Below are 1289 nucleotides of genomic sequence, written 5' to 3' on the forward strand. Positions count from 1 at the left end.
CGCCTCAGGGAGAGCTCTCCCTTCCCTGCCCGCCTTCCCTGCCCAGAGACACCGCCCCGGCCCGGCTTGACGGCAGCGGGGAGGAATGTGTTTCCGGGGCGGGCAGAGCGGCGGAGCGCGGCCCTCCCCTTCCCCCCCCGCGGGCCGGGCTCCCGCAGCAGCTCGGAGCGAGGCGGCGGCGGGCAGACAGCGAGCAGCGAGCCCGGGCGTCCCGCCGCGCCCAGCCCAGCCCAGCCCAGCCCAGGACGCCGGGGCAGAGGGAGCCGCAGCGAGCCGGCGGGCCGGAGCGCGCCCGCTGCCCGGAGCCATGGCCGAGGTAGCGGGAGGACGGGCGGGGGTCGGAGCCGGCCGGGAGCGGGGTGAGCGGTGCCCGTGTCCGCCCGGGCGGGTTCCGGCGGGGGGCGAGGGGAGGCGAGCGCCGCTTCCCACCAGCCGCCCCGGGAGCCGTCCCGTGGCGCTGGTCCCCAGGCGCCCGTCCCGGGCGGAGGAGGGGGCGCCGCTCCTCCGGCCGTGCCCGCCCGGCGCGGTGGGCGGGAAGGTGCCGGGCCCGGCCCGCGGCTTCCTGTGGCGGCGGGACGGCGGGCTCGGGCCTCCCGGGCAGGGGGGGCGGCCGGGCCTTTGTCCGCTCGGGGCGGCCCTGCCCGGGCAGCGCCCCGACCCCTCCTCTCCGAAAGGGACCGAGCCGGTGCCAGTGCCCGAGGAATGGGCAGCCCTCGGCTGGGAAAGTTTGGTGCGGCTTCCCCGGGGAGTGCGGGTGAGGGAGGGCTCTGTCTCCTCCCTCCGCGCCCGGTCCGGCGGCGGCAGAGCCGAGGGGGGACAGTGCCTTCTGCGGGAAGCGGGCGCTGGAGTTACAGGAAGGGGAACGTAAGGAGTGAGGCAGTGAAGGAACTTGAACACCCAGGGGTTTGACCTGCACATGTCAGTGGAAAGTGACCGCTGAGAGCGGGGTATGTCCGATTTGAATGACTGGATGATCGCAGTGCAGCGTTTTGACCGCTCAGTGCGGTCAAGCGTGTGTGTTTTCTTCTCGAGGATGGCTCTGAACCTCTATAGCGTGATGTAAGTTTGTGTCGGGCTGGAAGTGGGAACGTGAGGCCTCTGTATGCCATGTTTCACGTGGAGATTTCTGAAATTACTGCAGTAGGAGCGCAGTGTTTTGTCTCCAGTTATTGGCTTCCTAAACCAATGGTTGGACGGAAACATGAAGTGATAGGAAATTTTTTCTGACTCACTGTTTAGCTCATGTCAGATGTCTTTATCTTATGGAATAAGTGTCTGACTGTCTGTTA

General features: G+C 68.8%; 1 protein-coding gene across 2 annotated transcripts in view; it reads left to right on the plus strand.

Annotated features, from left to right (window-relative positions):
• The first annotated feature begins 251 nt into the window (after positions 1-251).
• ITGB1 (integrin subunit beta 1) overlaps positions 252-1289 on the plus strand; it is a 44169-nt gene continuing 43131 nt past the window's right edge. For both annotated transcript variants that reach the window (XM_017820212.1, XM_017820214.1), the window contains exon 1: positions 252-316. In XM_017820212.1, the coding sequence (XP_017675701.1) occupies positions 308-316 (9 nt within the window). In that variant the 5' untranslated portion in view covers positions 252-307. The remainder of the gene's footprint in view (positions 317-1289) is intronic.

Source organism: Lepidothrix coronata, unplaced genomic scaffold (genome assembly GCF_001604755.1).
Source record: "Lepidothrix coronata isolate B3197 unplaced genomic scaffold, Lepidothrix_coronata-1.0 Scaffold80, whole genome shotgun sequence".
NCBI lineage: Eukaryota > Metazoa > Chordata > Aves > Passeriformes > Pipridae > Lepidothrix > Lepidothrix coronata.